Genomic DNA, 14,337 nt, shown 5'->3' on the forward strand with positions numbered 1-14,337 from the left:
CGGTCACATGGGAGTCATATGACATACAGTATATATATGATATTTAATAGAGGTGGCTGTAACTCAAGAGGTAGAGTGGTCATTCTGAAATCAGATGGAGGTGCAGGTTGACTCACATACCAACACACATATATGTAAGGAGGCATTAGGCCAATATTACTCTTGCTTTTTAACAACAAGCTCATATAGGCAACTTGTACCGAGTTGTGTGTAATTCTTACTTTATTCTTAATTTCCAAGGACATGCAAAAACGACACCCTGGTCTATATCTATTGGGTATAAACCCTTATACTCCAAACCAACATCAAGCACTAAACAGTAAAAGGTCCCTGCTGTGTCTCCTCGTGCTGCCAGTGTTTGGGCAAAATAAATACCACCTGAAGACCACATCCAACTGCCAGCTGGGTTGTAAAATCCACACCTGAGCAAGAGGCCATATTTCTGAAGTGCAAAAGGGTGCGGTCTATGTACATTAATCCGCAGAAAAAACTGTTATACTGTGTAGATTGAAAACAAACAAAGCAGTGTTTGGCTTCTGAGCTGGTCGCTAAAAATGACGCTTATCAGTTGACACTCAGTTGTGTCACCGTGGAGTGCCATGTTGCTGTGAAAAGTGTTGCTTGTTTTGCAGAGGCAAAGATGACAATGAGAGAAGCCTGTGTTTGACATATTGAGCCGGTTGTTTGCTTTCTGTCATCACTTCTGCTGTCCTTCTTGTGCATTTGTTTAAAACACTGAAAAGTAAATCTGAAAAATCTCTCTTTCTAAAACCATTTTACCATGTTAAAATTCAGTCAATTCAACATGTTGCCCTTCACTGATGCTCCCTATAGCCCAATATTTTCCTGGTGTAAGGACATTTATGATAGAACTAACAGCAGGAGAGAAGAGGCTGAAAAGGGCCAGTTGAATAAACAGAAGCAAAGAACTACAATTCCTTGTATAGTCTTGTTCCACAGTCTAAATAAGGCAAAAAAGCAGGGAACACAGTGCTTATTTTCTTTACGAGATGAAGAGTTATCTTGTGGCTAAAAGTTGCCTTTGTTACATAGTTTAAGGGTAACCCTGCAGAGAGGTGGCAGATGTATCATAAAGGTCCACTATGAGCCTGTCTGTGGTGTTGGAAACAACAGTTTCTCTAACCCTCTGCCTCTTTTTGGAGTTGAACAACTCGCCCACTGGCTGTTGGTGACATTTACCAATAGTGAGGATGTGATGTAACTATCATTACTGTTAAACTAGGTTAGGCCCTGGCAGTTGGGAGGGTGTCCAAGCACGCTTATATCACTTTGATTATCATGTGGGCATGTGTGTATGGTGAAGCTGTAACATCATCACTGTAGAAACAAAGAGCCTGGTTAGGTACTATATAGTAGATGCTAATCAGACCAAAGCAATGAGGTGAAAAGTTTGATTGAATAATGTGATTACATACTGGAACACAAGAGAAAAAAAGCATCTAAATAAAAACAAAATCCATTGCCTGGATGAAAACATACACATCAAAAGTACAATTACATGACAACACAGTCATAAAGACTGTTCTGCTAGCAGATCACAGAGGAAATGATCCTGTTTATAAATGTTTGTGCTTTAGTGTTCATGTGCTACATTTATCTGTAAATATTTCTATGAAAGATCAGATGAGAATAAAAGCAACAATGAACTCTCAAATCAAAATGAGAAAGTAATATCTTCTTTCAATGTCAAAATGGTGAGAAGTCACCACAAGCTTAGTTAATTCGACCTTTATGAAATGAAATGAGTTGTAATGCAAAAAAGAAAAAAACACTTATAATTAATTTAGGATAAAACTGATCCAGCTCTGAACATTCCTAAAATCTTACATTCATACAAAGACAAATGACTGGATAAACAAATGAAGAAAAGCTATTATAAAAGCAAGAAACCTTTCATGAATTTGATGCCATTTATTTGTTTTATGAAGGCAAAATAACACGTGAGTTCCTACACAGCCTCTGCTTTTTTTTTAAGTTGGTCTTTTACATACACTCCTATAAACAAACATTTATATATCTACCACCCAAAATTATATGTTGAATATTTGAACCCCGAATTTTCTTCTGTTAAACCGTGAAAACTATCCGATGAAACCTGTCCAGAACTACGATAATTGATGCTCAATATAGATTCGCTTCCTCTTCAGTTTGATGCCAAAAGGCATTAGAAATAGTTGCAAAGCTGAAACTAATCAGAGGCAGATTTAACCCCTGTTGATTGATGCTAGTGTAAAAAAAAAAAAACAGAAAAAAACATCACCATGCAATATAATTACCTGTCAGATTATTCATAATTGTATTACATCTCAATAATTCAATCATTAACTAAGTTTAAAGGTATTTATAATGCAAAATTAATTCTGTCGTGATTCACATCAAACATACAGACCCAATATGAGTCTGAAAGGTGTATCTTGATTTCATGTGACTGAAGAATATCCCCCCAGCTTTTCACCCTCGTTCACAAAGTTTAGTCTTAAATATTTGCTCTTTGCAGAAATTTAACACCCATGGCAGGTCTGAAGTTTTTTTCAAAGCAACACCGTGCAAACGGCTCACTTCGCACTCCGAACTAATGAGTTGGAGGCTGCTGCAACTACTGCAAATGTCTGACTGATTTTAAGTTGGTCTCCAGCAGGTTTATCATGTTGGTGACATGACACTATGGTGTCACAGACAAACATGGGTAACACGGGTGCACAGACAAAATATAGCATTTCAATACACTGGCCTACATTAGAGAGGAAAATTACTTATATATCATAGAATCTGCTCTGAATGTGGCACAGCACTAAGCTACCAGCTGAAATTCAATTAAGTAGCCTTGTATCTTGTTAAACAGGATCTAGTAAAAACTGACTAACAGCTTTCGTGCAACTTTTTTTAAAGAAACATTTGACTTATTCTTAAACTGTGCTCAGCTAAAGGCAACTGAGTGACAACATGAAAGAATGACTGTGCCAGGTTTTCCACCTGGTTACCAATCTTCTGTGTCCTCTCCCATCTTTGTCAAGGCAAACAATTTACTTCACAACATAATGGACAACTCTACACACACTCTACACAACACACCAATTAAACAATGCAGTCTCTTCAAAGGCATCTCCACCACAATAACCATACATAATGACGTCCTACAATGACCTGTTCTAATATATAATTAAACAATCAGATTTTTCCTCTGGGGGTTAATAAAGTATTATTTAATTGACTTTTTGTAATTCCTTTGGGCACTCACTCAGAATCTGGAGCCGTGACGCATTTCATGAGACATTTCAAAACCATATAGTTAAACTAATTGGCAATCAAATGTGCAGTCAATTCTTCTTTTTGAGGCACAAGTGGCCTTTATTTGACAGCAGGTGGGCAGGAAAGCGAGTAGAGAGAGTGAGGGCAAGACATGCAGCAAAGGCCAGCTGCTTTGAGGAAATATAGCCTCTGTACATGCTACAAGGCACTCCAATTCTAATTCTAACTAACGTGTTAAATGTTTACTTTTACTGTGTTGAGTTTCTACATAGGAGCTTGTTTTCAATATAGTCTTTCAAAAATCTCTGTTTTTGCTCATGAGAGGAAGTATTCAACCTTCTTTTAAGCTAGAAATATGAATTCACACTGTCACTAATTCAAATAAATTAAATATTAAATATTCTAAACAAAATCTGTGTAGCTGTAAATTCACTCAGGTGATACATGGATGTTGTGACAGTGGCTGGAAAAACACTATCCAAGAGAATGAGATGAAAAGAAAGCTTATTGAGTATAATAAGCTGTACATTTGGGGTTTATTATTATTTATAGGCACAAACTGATTTAGATATAGTTTTATCGTCTTTACAGTCATTTTCCTGTTATCTGAAGGAACTAGTTTTTCCTCTTAGAGCCTTGTAATTGCATAACTCTTCTTTTTTGTCCCTCCCTGCCGTCTTTCAGGAAACAAAAGATGAATTTTGGCCCGCGTTAGCTCCTCCCCATTCCTGCTCTCTTTCACACACTCTTTCACACACATACACTCTGTGTCCCGACTTCCCTCAACATCTCTTTTACTCTGTATTACCCTCTCGTTCTCATAAATGCAGAAGTTCCTGCATTCTCTGCATGTGCATGTTTATTTTTTTGGGTGACAGAAACACTGCAAGAAACGGAAAGTAAGAGAGAATTTGTGTAATAGAAAGTGAGAAAGGAAGGGGAGGGAGGAAGCTAGAGAGGCAGGAGGGAAGGAGGGAGGGAGGGAGGGTTAAGATAGAGAGAGAGCAGGCGAGTGAAGGGGACGGAAGGGAGGGGAGTGAGAGAAAAGAGGGGGAGCACATGTGTATGCTTGTCACTAAGGGGCTGGGAGAAGGACTAAGGGAAACGAGGTAGCTGGCCACAGCCGCCATATGCTGACTGGATTCCTGTTCATGTCTGCTGTGTGAAGACTGTAGGTTTCTGTTGTGTGCTGGCCGGCTGGGGAACACACCATGGGAAGCTCACATCTCCTCAACAAAGGCATGCCTCTAGGTAAACAGCTAGCTCACTGCTTTTATGTGTGTGTCTATGTGTGAGAGTGTAAGAGTGTGTGTGTGTGTGTGTGTGTGTGTGTGTGCGTGTACTAATATCTGTGAACTCAGTGTACATTATTCTACCTTCATTCTCCCCTCCCCCTTCCTCTCCCTTTTTCCGTCTCCTCCTCCTTCTCCTCTTAATTCTTTCTCACATTATTATCTTTTTTTTTAATCGCTCAGCCTCTCGTCACACAGGAACGGTTAGCCTTTTCTCTGAAGCTCTCAGTGTGTGTTTGTGAGTGTGTGTGAAGAGAAAATCTCTGTTATTGAAGGCTGCTTGAGAACCTCCATTTGTGGCGACAGAAATAGATCTCTCTCCTTCGAGGGCTAGCAAGGACATGACATATATTTCCCTTTCATTGTGTTTCTTTTATGTATAGTGGTTCCCAGAAGTACACACACACACACCCACACACACACATGATTTACATGCATGCACACATACATGCACATAAAAGAAACTCAGCTGAGACACATTTTCAAGTATAAAGATGCACACACAGAGCCACATTTGCTCACAGGTGATAGATACACCTTGTGATTATGGCTGTAAAAGACTATTCTAGAAAATGGGATCAAGGTAGGGCTGCTAGGAACAAGAAAACGGTGGCGGTGGGGGTCGGGTGTGAAGCAGGAGGAGGAGGGTATTTGAGGATAAATGATTATCCACCCAAAAAAGCCAAATCGTTCTATTTGTATTCACTTAAATCTACATTTGTGAGGCAATTTCTCCTAACAGATACCTCAGATTTGAATATGTGATGTCATCAACAGGCTGCAGGCTCTATCTCTTGATGACATCAAAGAGTTGGACTTCTGATCTTTTATACCCCCCCCCCCTTCTTGCTTTGGGGGAAATCTTCTCCATATCCACATGAACAGCTTGTGAGACCAAGGTCACGGGAATGAAGACTAATGAATAATAACAATAGAAGAAGGTTTCTACTTTTAAGACGCTTTTGAAAAAAAATAAAAATTCTGCAAGTCAGTAATCGTAACAGTGATGTTCTGGTCATCTGAACTGTTGGTGAGGATTGCTTTATGGGTGATATAATTAGTTGTTATCGGGACTGGCTGATAGAGGTCTTGATTCATGTTTTGAAAGGCAGGCAGAGGTCTTCTGATCTGTGTGCTGGGTCATGTCTGATCTCACTATAAAGGCCCGGATCAGCCACACAGACAGATGTCCGTGTCCTCCTGAATACATGGGAAAATGAGATTTGCATAGTAAAATACTGAAATCTAATCTTGTTTATTTGAAGAGCAATTTGTTTGGTGTATTTCACAAATGACCTTTATAGCACAACAACAAGGCAGAGAGCAGTGTGATTGTGCTTAATTGCTCCAGGCTGTTTCCCTCCAGGATGCTCATGTTGACACTTTATTATATCAAAGGACCAGATTTAAGGAAATTGCTCATGTGGTAACGTGCTGTCAACACTGTTAAGTACTATTACATGTCAGTGCAGATCTCATAAGTAAATACAGTTATAAAAATATGCATACACATTGGATTTTTACACTGTAAAATAGGGGAGGTATAAATTCACAGCACTTTGAATTGTATAAATTGTAAATAAACAAAGAAATGCCATTGGACTAACAACTACAAAAGAAGGGTTGGTGTACTGTGTGTAATGCTGATTAGAAAATGCTTGAGCTTAAAAGGGAAGCAATAATGACAGACCTATAGGCCATTATCTGAATATCTGATCATTATTCGATATCACTGCTGTATCCTCAATAAAAATAAAGAAATAATAATAAAAAAATAAAATAATTAAAGCTATTCAGACATGATTCTTAAAAAGGCTAAAACGCTTTTTGGTCTAGACAGGTGGCTAAATAACAACACCATGATGTAAATGAAATAACAGGTCTACAAGGTAAAATCCAAAACCAATAATTAGTAAGTAAGGTATCATTTTAGTGTGAGGATTCTAGCAAAGCACTGATTACCTGACTCCATGCTTTGTTGTTATCAATTTACATGTCATAAATATAGTCGTGTCAGTCTGTTAAACCTGCAGATGAAATGATTATTCAGCTGGAAGCTGTTACAGCTTTTTTCACAGCAAACAGAACAGGTTTTTTTGTTGTTCTCTCTAGAATTGAGCAAACTAAACGCTACCTGGCTCTGGATCTTTAAAGATGGCAGTCCCAACACTTTAGCTGGTCTCGATGACACAGACCTGAAACCTCAACAAAAGCGCTTCTTTGCCCATGTCAAGTAAAGGGTTTTTTGGGGCTGGAGCAAGAGCTTTGAAAGAAAAAAAACTGGTTTTAAGTTATGCTCTGGCGTCGAACCAATACTGGAACTTACTTTGGTGGAAAAAACACTTTGGAGAACCCTTCATCTAAATAAAATGAATGCTTCAAAGGCTTAATAACCCATTAAGAGGGCTCATTTACTCAAGAGTATCTAAACAGACACCAATCCAGTTATAACTTCAAAGTGATTGTGACTTTATTTCTGCATATTAACAGTTAATTCAATAGAGCGGGCTGGACATCATGCTATAATCCAGTTACAGCTTGTATATAAATGTAGAATTTCCTGTAGTGCAAGTATTGTTTAAGCCTGTTTATGGTTTATGGCAGTTGCATATAAGCATTACTTACTGCTGTTGACATTCACTGCAGTCTGGACATAGAATGATGAAAAGTAATTCCCTTTGCTTTTCACCACTATTGTTTAATTAGCTTCCTCCAAAGACACATAGCGACTGGAAGTATTTTATTTCACAATGAAAAACTGTTGCAATGCTATACCTTTTTCTTTTATCCTCTATTTAGGGATGCTACTGTGCCACAGCTTTATTGATCTATTGAGTTACAGTCTAGCTCAGTAGATCAATAAGCTGCTAAACCTATGCAGTATTTTTTCTATACGGGGCCGGAAATTATGCTTTCAAACCATTACTTATCTTGATATGCTTCCTATTTCTACACAGTGCTGAGTCCAAAAATATTCAGCCACTTTATCTCTAAACTGGGCGCCAAAACTATCCTGATGCCAAATGTCATCGTCAGTTTTGCCGTTGGTGTCTTTTGTAATGGGAACAAAAAGCTGACAAACCTGAAGAGCCTCTCCAACGCTATCTGCAAATGTGTGTCTTCGTGTGCAGGATTGTATGCATTTGTGTGTGTGAAAGAGACCTGCATGGTGATCGTGTAAGCACTTGTAAATATCCAATATATCACTGCAGAGCAGTTGTGTCAACCACCATAAACTGGTGTGCTGAGTACGCACCTGTATGTCTGTGTATGTGGGTGGGATAGATGGAGAAAGGAGTGGTTGTGGGGGATATTTCTTCTTTTTCCTCTGAACTGAGGTGTGTGGAGGCAGGAATGGAGGGAAAAGGGCAAATGATAAGAGACAGCAAACACATCAAGCTTTGCACCTGAAAATTCAGACATTTTTATGCACAAAAACAATCATGATACAATGTATGTTTTAATCTTTTTTTTTCAATTTCTTATTTCTTTCAACTGCAAGGGAGAGGGACGCGACAGGAGAAAAGCGGAAATGGAAAGGGAGATAAAGAAAGCCTGAGGAAGCCAAACTGAAATGAGAAATGGTTATCTAAAAATGAGGCAGCAATAGATGAGAGGGTAGTGATATCAACACTGAGGGGGTGAAAGATGAGTATACAGGAGCTTTTAAACCACACCATGTCGCTGCATGCCACAAGAGCCAGTAACATTATATTTCAGGCTTGCAATGGTTGTTTCCTATGGTCGCAGACGGCTGACTGATCACAGGTGTCAACCTCGCTTTTCGTCTCTTCCCTGCGCAGTGAAACATATAAACACTGCAGCTTAAATGTAAATGGGACATCTGCTGGGGCCCACTTTCAGTTCAGATGGAAAAGAGACTGAAAAGAGAATGAAATAAGGTTTTTCGAAATTCGAAATATAATCAAAAAAGAAATTGAAAATCAATCCTGCAACCTATGGGGCTCTATCTGACTATGGCACAGAATTACAGAGCCAGGCACATTATTGTGCTGCCACAGATCATAAAAAGCACCAATGAAAGTGTCCATTTCTCTGGGTGATGTCATAAAACTACACTGATTTAGCAACATAAGTTTCTTCTCAAAGCACCTTCTCAGACCAGGAGTCCATCAAAAGAACTTTTTAACAGCTTCGGTTATGTGTTAATTGAATAACGAGGCTTGGTATTTAGCTTGTTCTGACAATGTCTTCTTCTGGCAGTCCAAATAAATAAAAGTATCATTTGTACAGCACTTAACAATGTTAAAAAGCGCTTTACAAGAAGCAATACGCTGAGTTAGGTTGGATGGATGTTCACATAAAAACATAAAAATCTATGATATATTCATGTCAGATATTGCCAAAAGCTTTCTCAAAGAGGAGAGTTTAAAGGAGGGATGTGAAGGTAGCTGCAGATTTGGTGAGCCTGACTTCAGAGAGCAAAACGTTCCCTAAGATGGGGGCACTGATGTTGAAGGCCCGATCTCCATTTGTCACAAACTGTGATCTGGGAACAGTTAGAAGGACAGAAACCGTGTGATCCAAATGGAACATACCAGGCCAATAAGATGTGAGCAATAAGATAAGAAATCAATATGAAACATATCAGAGATGCAAGCACAGGGATGATGTGTTCTTGCTCTTTTTGTCACAGTAATGAGTCTAAATGCAAGATTTTCAATCAAATGGAGATGAAAGAGAGCTTATAACAGAATATAGTGAATTACAGTAGTCATGGCGAGAATCAGAAGTTGAAAGATATTACTTGCTTTTTTAAAAATTGTCTTAAGATGAGGAAAACAAAACTAAACAACATGTTTGACTTGAGCTTCAAAACTAAGATTAGAATCAAATATTACTCCTAGATTCTTAGCACCTTGGGTAACGTATTTGCATTCATTAAATTAAAGGAAATTGTGGAAATTTAGACAAGCTATGAGATTCCCCAACGCTGCTGCTTTTATTGGCATGTACAACTGAGAGTCATCAGTGTAAAAGTGGTAATATATATTATGGTCTTGAATAAGTTTACCAACTGGTAACATATAAATAGAGAAGAGAAGGGGGCCAAGGACCAAGCCTTGTGGTAGGCCACAAATCAGCTGAGCCTTTTGGAAATTTAAGGTATTCAAAGGGACCAAAACGGTGCGATTAGATATATATATATATATATATATATATATATATATATATATATATATATATATATATATATATATATATATATATATAATAAGCTAAGTGCCACATTCTTAATTTCAACCCAGGACTGTAAATGATCCAGGAGGATGTTCTGTTTGAAATCAAAGGAGGCATTTAAGTAAAAGAGCTAAATTTGTCTCCATTCAGCAGTAGATTATTGGTCACCTTAACTAGAACTGTCTCTGTGTAAGATGTTAAAAACGCTGTTCTCATTCCAAATTATATTAAACCGTGGAGAGATTACTTTCTATTAGATAAAAAGGACAGTTTGAAGACCGGTCTGTAGTCACCTAAAGATAAGGGGTCCAAATTAGGTTTCTTTAGCAGGTGATGAACAAAGCATCTTTAAAACTGAAGTAAACATCTTAGATTTCTAATCAACGGTATTAAATCTATTAAAATGTTAGAAAATTATAAAAATGTCTAACACATATTCTTGCCTCACTTTGACCTGCCAACAGTCAAAAAGCCCAATTTATTTATTTAACAATTAAACAAAAAAACTAAAAATCTCACAAGTGGTTTTGATTCATCCAGAAAAGCACATCACTTACCATTTATCAAGCTGCTACAGGCTCCATGGATTATTCACTTTTAAGTACTTAGTAGTTACATGCCTGTTATGCAGAAGGACCGACAGGCTAACTGAAAAAGTAACTCCGTCCTGTCAGAGTTCGTGTGGAGACCCACTGTTATTGTGGTGAAGACCTGAGCCATGCAGCTGGTTTTCACTTGCCATCATGACTAGCGCACTTCTCGTTGTCCTGCACATTTAAAGAGCATAAACATGGCTGATCTTTGTCACTGTCTTTGCTGACAGACCATCTGAAAACAATGTGTCCTTCTTTGGGGACAAAATCCAGATGTTCCTATGAGCTGGTCAATGACAGCTGGAAATAGGCAAGCTGCAAGGCTCTCCCACTGGCTCTCACGCTACAGTCCCAGCAGTCCCTAACAGATGCTTTTCCCATTTTCAAAATGTCAGTCAGATTTATTATCATAATTTCTGGTTACAATTTTTGGCTGGGGATGCTATTTTCATGTCTTGGATGTCTCTTAATCAGACACTTTAATCAAAAACTAAACATGCTCTATTGTTTTGTTGCAGTTGGTTCTTGCTTTTAAAACTCAAAACCTCTATTTAAACCCCAATTCTAATGTTTTATTATCAGCGAATCACCACCTCTGTATTGCTGCATTACCTCCACATATGTAAAAATAAGAAGGAATCTGATAAACTGTAGCTGCAGAGAAATGCTGGCTGGAAAGCAAGAGCAGAGCTGAAGCTATGGCTTGCAGAGGCTGTTGAGAGGCCAGTTTGCCCTGTGAAAGCTCCCCACAGTCACCCCAGCCCCGGGCTACAGGGGGTAGAGAACTGGAGAATTAAAAATAATGAGAGAGGGAGAAAAGAGATTAAGGAGACGGAAAAGGGTTTAGGAACTGGGAGGATTGAGTGAACAGTCTGGGCAATTATTTAATATAAAGAAGAACTTAATGAGTGTTTAATGTGATGGGAAAGCAGGCAAATAAATTTAATGAGAGAGACCAAGACCTAATGGGCATTTGAGTTTGTTCAGTGTAACAATTCAAAGAGAGAAATGATTAATATCTATAGTGCAACGTGATCATGTGTGTGTATGGGGGTGAGACAGAAAGTGTTCACAGGACAGGGTTTTATTACGCAGTACGACTCAGCAGTTAGTAGTACTGGTCCTCCCAAGGTCATGCATGGTGCTGGAATGAGAGTTATTTCCTCCCTCAGTCTGACCAAGTGTGAGCAAGAGAAATGTCTGGAATCTGTGTTGCTTTCCAAAAACGCCACTTTACTGCACAACTGACTACACTGAAGAGATTTAATGACTTTATGAGGTGAAAATCATGTCTATTTATTTACATGCAGCGTTTTTGAGTCATACTGCATCCCCAAGTGTTTCCACTCATATTAAATCTCGTCAAAGATTTGTGGTCCATTGGACAAAAATAACTGAGCAGTGCAGCACCCACTGAACAGGCAAGCATGAGCCTGTGAAGTATTACTATCATATATGCGCCATATACTTTAGATTCATGCAACTGCCTCCAGGCAAATCCTGTTAGGTAAAGCTAATGTTTTACCAGTCCACATAAGGCAACTGTGAATAGGATTTAGGCTTCATCGTATAGGTGCAGGGCTGTTTCATCAGATCAAGTTTCATGCTGTAATCTGACAACACAGATAAGAAGACAATATAGAAAACTGACTGCCTGACCGTACTAAGTTGTGATCTGTATTTTTTTTTTGCAACAATCCTATCTTTTACACTTCAGTTCTGTTTTATAAGTGAAAAATTAGGAAGTTTAATTACCCTCAAAAAGGTGAGTTATCAAACCATCATTAATAAAACATGCTGTAAAACTATGGCGGAAGCCAGGGTTTTAGTTTTTAAGTTGCTAAAGGGAGTCGTTTTCTGTCCTTGAGAATATGACGCAGTCTTAAGCCACTTTTGAACAAAACCAAAACAAGACATGGCCGGACACAAACATTGCTTTTTGTGTTAAATTCTTGAGCCCAAATGTAAGCACCCATTCTCTGGACACAGTAAGACAGCTCTGTGTACTCTGGTGATAAATGAAATATGGACATGCTCGTTTGAAAATAACAAATTTAAAAAGGGAAGTGGAGGAATGCTTTTCCTCTTCCAAATTCTCAAATTTTGAAAAAGAACTTCAGCTACTGCTATTTCATTAATAAATACTCTCAACAGAAACCCTACATTTCCGACTTCTTTTCCTTTTTTATAACAGCACGTCTCTAAACACTGCTGCAGCGTTCGAAGTGATTATCTATATTGTGGAGTTCACTGCAACGTTTGAATGTTTTTGTATCCCTGCTTTTTAATCATATATTCACTGTTAGACTTGCAAGCTTACAAGCTTTAGTAATAGCTAAATGTCGGTGCTAAATGTCGGATGTTGGATCCAAATATTTAACCAACCACTAAACAAATTGGATGAGCAAATGTTTTCCAAAAATTCTCATTTCATGTCTTTCTTTTCACAATATATATATTCAGCTTTGATATTCTCAGATTTTCTTAACAAATTTCTGTTATTTGACAAACTTCTGCCTACTAACATAGTTTTCAGGGATGCTGAACATTCAGAATATTGTATAGACACTATATGTTTTTTTTCTTGTTGTTTTTTTCTCGTTTTTTTTTTTCGATGATCATTTTAATGATTTGGCTTCTTTCTCACAAAGTTGGCCTTCGCAAATGGAAAAGGAGGTTCAAACTGGGGTAATATCTACTGTGCATCCATCTGGAGTCACAAAAGTTTCAGGAGGAAAGATTTGATTGAAATGACAGCGAAGTTTGCTTATTTGAGATGTCAGCCTGCACATCCCACATGGGAATAAGTCAGGAATGAGTGATAGGTAGAGCTAGCAGAATCAGCAGAAACAGACATAACTTTGCACTTATTTCAGAGTCCACCCTTTCGATGTCTTGGCTCTTAGTCACTGCAGCTGCCAGTGATCTGAAATGATTAATTTGTCAGTTATGTAGAAAAAAAAAACAAGATAACAAAGGAAATTGCGGTGGGTGTGACTCATAAATGCAACTCGCGTAAGCCACTGTTCTTTTATAGCTGAACAAAGACTCACTAGAGGAGTTGTCTGACACATCTGCCTTGATAAATACCACTTACCCTCCTGTAGGGCCGAGCAGCACTCTCGGGTAACGGTTTCATCTGAAGTAATGATTAAATAAAACACCCCATGGACAGGTTTCAGGATTGGCTTACTCTCACTAAGTTATTGACAGATTTCCGTCACTGACTGTTTCTCATCACACACGTCTTATTTCCTTTGATGTTTCCATGCACCCTTCCTGCCTATTTATAAAAAATATACTCAATACAACTAAGGCATGATGTCTCAAATACAATACAGAGCTTCAGACTCAATGCTCAGTTGTTTCCTGGTAAAGACTGGACCATTACGTCACTCTCAGCTGCCAGTGGACACCAGGATGAACATTCACCATTAATGTATAAGAGATTAAAATACATTTTTGTGAGCAAGCTAAAAAAAAAAGGGTATTTCAAATTATCATAGAGGTGGTCTGTCTCTCATCTGAAGCTTTTCTAGACCAACTCTCTCTTTATAATTATTTTGTGCCACCCTACCTCCTATATTATCCTCATCCATCTACTTAATTACAGCCTGTTTCAGAGTGTTGGCAAATTGAATAAAAAGCATTGTTGGCAGAAACACTATGGGATGAAGCAGACTCTCGTGTTTGTGGAAGAAACCACACATTTCATAAATGACAAAAAAGGGACAATTTCTAAGCACACACACAATGAAGACAGACTGAAAGATGTGGTGAAGCAAATTTAATGCACAGCTACAAGGAAGATACTTTTTAGCAGATGGTACTTATACAGTCCTTATATTTCTGAAGAAACTTCACTTGTGTATTTCATCATGAGTTTAAAACGGTGCTGATTCCACACAATTGTGGCCATGCTCCTCTTTAACTTTTTAACCCCCCTTTCTTTTCTCTATCACCCATTTGATGTTTTCTTT

General features: G+C 38.2%; 1 protein-coding gene across 2 annotated transcripts in view; it reads left to right on the forward strand.

Moving 5' to 3' along the window:
- Window positions 1-14,337, forward strand: part of LOC140317808 (C-terminal-binding protein 1) — a 34,175-nt gene that overhangs the window by 10,248 nt on the left and 9,590 nt on the right. Inside the window, exon 1 of one of the 2 annotated variants that reach the window (XM_072395314.1) lies at window positions 4,289-4,521. The exons of the other annotated variant lie outside the window; for it this stretch is intronic. Within the exon in view, the coding sequence (XP_072251415.1) occupies window positions 4,482-4,521 (40 nt within the window). The 5' untranslated portion in view covers window positions 4,289-4,481. Of the gene's footprint in view, window positions 1-4,288; window positions 4,522-14,337 lie in introns of those variants that run through there. 2 annotated transcript variants of the gene reach the window in all.

This window comes from Leuresthes tenuis, unplaced genomic scaffold (genome assembly GCF_036924035.1).
Source record: "Leuresthes tenuis unplaced genomic scaffold, fLeuTen1.0.hap1 SCAF_11, whole genome shotgun sequence".
NCBI classification, from domain to species: domain Eukaryota; kingdom Metazoa; phylum Chordata; class Actinopteri; order Atheriniformes; family Atherinopsidae; genus Leuresthes; species Leuresthes tenuis.